The sequence below is a fragment of the Manihot esculenta genome, chromosome 11, assembly GCF_001659605.2.
Source record: "Manihot esculenta cultivar AM560-2 chromosome 11, M.esculenta_v8, whole genome shotgun sequence".
NCBI lineage: Eukaryota > Viridiplantae > Streptophyta > Magnoliopsida > Malpighiales > Euphorbiaceae > Manihot > Manihot esculenta.
In genome coordinates this window covers 11424756-11427803 of record NC_035171.2, presented here as the reverse complement: position 1 = coordinate 11427803, position 3048 = coordinate 11424756, and the positions used below count along the sequence as shown (strand labels likewise).

At 34.8% G+C, this 3048-nt stretch overlaps 1 protein-coding gene across 1 annotated transcript; it reads right to left on the bottom strand.

Annotated features, from left to right (window-relative positions):
* Nucleotides 1-330: 330 nt before the first annotated feature.
* Nucleotides 331-2813, bottom strand: LOC110627107 (chaperone protein ClpC, chloroplastic). The gene is made up of 5 exons (XM_021773350.1): nt 2511-2813; nt 2254-2439; nt 1973-2191; nt 1617-1834; nt 331-1539 (listed from the first exon to the last, which is right to left on the bottom strand). Exons 1-5 carry the CDS (start codon nt 2589-2591, stop codon nt 444-446), a joined length of 1800 nt encoding a protein of 599 aa, XP_021629042.1. The 5' UTR covers nt 2592-2813; the 3' UTR covers nt 331-443.
* Between the last annotated feature and the right edge of the window lie 235 nt (nt 2814-3048).

Here is a 3048-nt window from a genome sequence, read left to right as displayed (position 1 = left end):
AATATAACTATAATAATTTTATATTAGTTCTGATAATGAAATATTTTTTTATTTTATAATTTTTTTATATTTTACTTTTTCACACATAAAAAATACAATTTTTTTATTAATTTTTAATTATATGATTTTAAAAATATTAAATTTATTGAATATAGAGAGATATTTAAAAAAAAATTCAAATAAAATAAAATTAAATAGAGTTATTATAGTTAATTTATATATTATTATAGTGTAAAAAAATCAATAATAATTTTAAAATAATTAAAAAATATATAAATAAAAATTATAGGATGAGGGAAGTAATACAATTATGTCAATTTAAGAATAAACTATAATATAAAATATGATAAATTCAATTACTAATAAAAACTTATGCCTTATTACAATTTATAACTGAGAAATTTTATCATGCAATCATTTATATAAAATGATTAGTATATTCTTCAAGAATTGCTCAAAATAAATACTTCTCCCATGGGATCAATGTCCACAAAGACTAAATCGCCTTCTTTTATAGCTCCATGTAATATCCTCTCAGCCAAATTGTCTTCCAAAATCCTCACAATCGCCCTCTTCAATGGCCTAGCTCCATAACTGGGATTTTCAGCTTCAGCAATCACCATATCCATCAATCTCTCAGTCACCTGAAGCTTTACATTCATGGCCTTCATCAGCCTTTCATGCAAATCTTTCATCATAATCCCAACAATCTCTTTCAGCTGGCTCTTCATTAGCTGCTTAAACACTACCACTTCGTCTACTCTATTCAAGAACTCAGGCCTGAAATTCTGCTTCAGCTCCTCAGCCACCAATTGCTTCACCTGCTCGAATCCAAGTCGGTTTACATGGCGAGTTACACTGCCACCTCCTATATTAGAAGTCAAGATGATGATAGTGTTCAGGAAATCTACCTTCTGCCCTTTACCATCTGTCATAATACCATCATCTAAAACTTGAAGCAATGCATTGAATACATCTCTATGAGCCTTCTCAATCTCATCAAAGAGAATCAGAGAGTGAGCTCGACGGCGAATTGATTCTGTCAGCTGGCCACCATTGTCATAGCCTATATACCCTGGAGGTGAGCCAAAAAGCCTAGATACTGCATGTTTCTCCATATATTCACTCATGTCGAATCTTATCATTGCTTCTTTTGAGCCAAAATATTCAAATGCTAAAGCTTTAGCCAGTTCAGTTTTTCCAACCCCAGTAGGTCCAGTAAACAAGAAGCTAGCAACAGGCTTATTTGGGTCTCTAATCCCAACTCTAGCTCGTCTAATGGCTCTACTTACAGCTTCAACAGCTTCTCTCTGTCCTATGATGTGCTTTTTAAGTTTTTTCTCCAAGTTAAGAAGCCTGTGGGCTTCTTGAACAGTCACTTTCTCTACTGGAATCCCTGTCCACATTGAGACAACTTGCTCTATGTTCCTTTTGGTCACCACCCATGTCGTTGGAGGCGAATGTGGCAGTTGTAAGAGTTGAAACCTTGCACCAGCTTCATCAATCAGATCTATTGCCATATCTGGGAGAAAGGCATCACTGAAAGACGTCCACAAACATATAATAATTAGAAGCCCAGCAATGGATAATGTCGTGTTTTTTGAGAATAGACTAACCTCATGTATTGCTTTGATAGAGAAACAGCTGTAACTAAAGCCTCGTCTTCATATTTGACATTATGATGTGCTTCATATTTTGGGCATAGCCCTCTTAGTATTTCAATGGCTTCTTCAACAGAGGGCTCTGGAACATCCACTGCCTGGAATCGTCTCTTTAATGCTCCATCTTTCTCAATGTACTTTCTGTATTCCTGAATGGTAGTTGCCCCAATACACTGCATGCCCGAAGAAAAAAAAAACATGAAACAAAGAACTTACGATTATCCTTCAATATGGAGTAATTATACAGTGAACAAATCAATAAGAGATCGACAATGTAAGCAATCCTACATAGTATTGATGGAGTGATTTACCTTCAATTCGCCTCTTGCAAGGGCTGGCTTTAATATATTTGCAGCATCTAAGGCTTGACCACCTGCACCAGCTCCGATAATAGTGTGCAATTCATCAATGAAGAGAATTATATCTCCATCAGCTTCCTTCACTTCATCCACCACTTGTGTTAGTCTCTCCTCAAACTCTCCCCGATTAGAGGCACCAGAAATCAGACGCCCCATGTCTAGAGCAAACACCTGAGTTTCAAAAGACACATTTAGAAGAGCTTCAGGATTTTGTAATTGATGAACGTTCTTACCTTCTTGCCCTGAAGTTTAAGAGGAACATTGGTATTAACGATTTTTGATGCGAACCCTTCAACTACAACAGTCTTTCCAACCCCAGGATCACCAAGAAGACAAGGGTTGTTTTTTCTTCTTTTGCAGAGAATTTGAATGATTCGTTCTACTTGCTTTTCTCTTCCAATAAGAGGATCCAACTTTCCCTGGAAAAAAGCCAAACAAGCCATAGTAGTCAGGGCTTACTATATACGAAAAGGAAACAACATGGGGTTACCTCTTCTGCCATTTTGGTTAAATCAGAACCAAACTTGCTAAGCACCAGCGTCTTTAAAGTCTTCTTCTCGAGCTTCTCCATGGCCAAATATTAGTGAAGAGCAGAAACTTTGCTTGGCGTGTTTTAATCATATACTGATTCTGATTTTGCTTGCACTTCCCAAGGTATGCTTAATTATGCACTCTTCAACTATCAGATCATCAGAGAAAGGCTGTGAAAGTACAGCTTCCAAAGAGCCCACGATCTCATCGATGCACATTAACTTTAAGCATGCAATTGGAAATGTTTCTTCTCAAGTCCAGAGTGCCGTCCCTTAGATTTCCTACATTCTCTTCTCGTTTTTGGTCGTTTTATTTTAAGGCATTGTTATTTTTACTTTATTTTTTAAATGAAACTTAATTTATTACGAAAAATAAATTAAACTTTACGAAAATTTATATTTTATATTATAACTTTATATAAAATGTTTATAAATAATTATTTTACAAAAAACATGTAAAATTATTGAAAATTAATAAATTAATATACTAAAAAAATT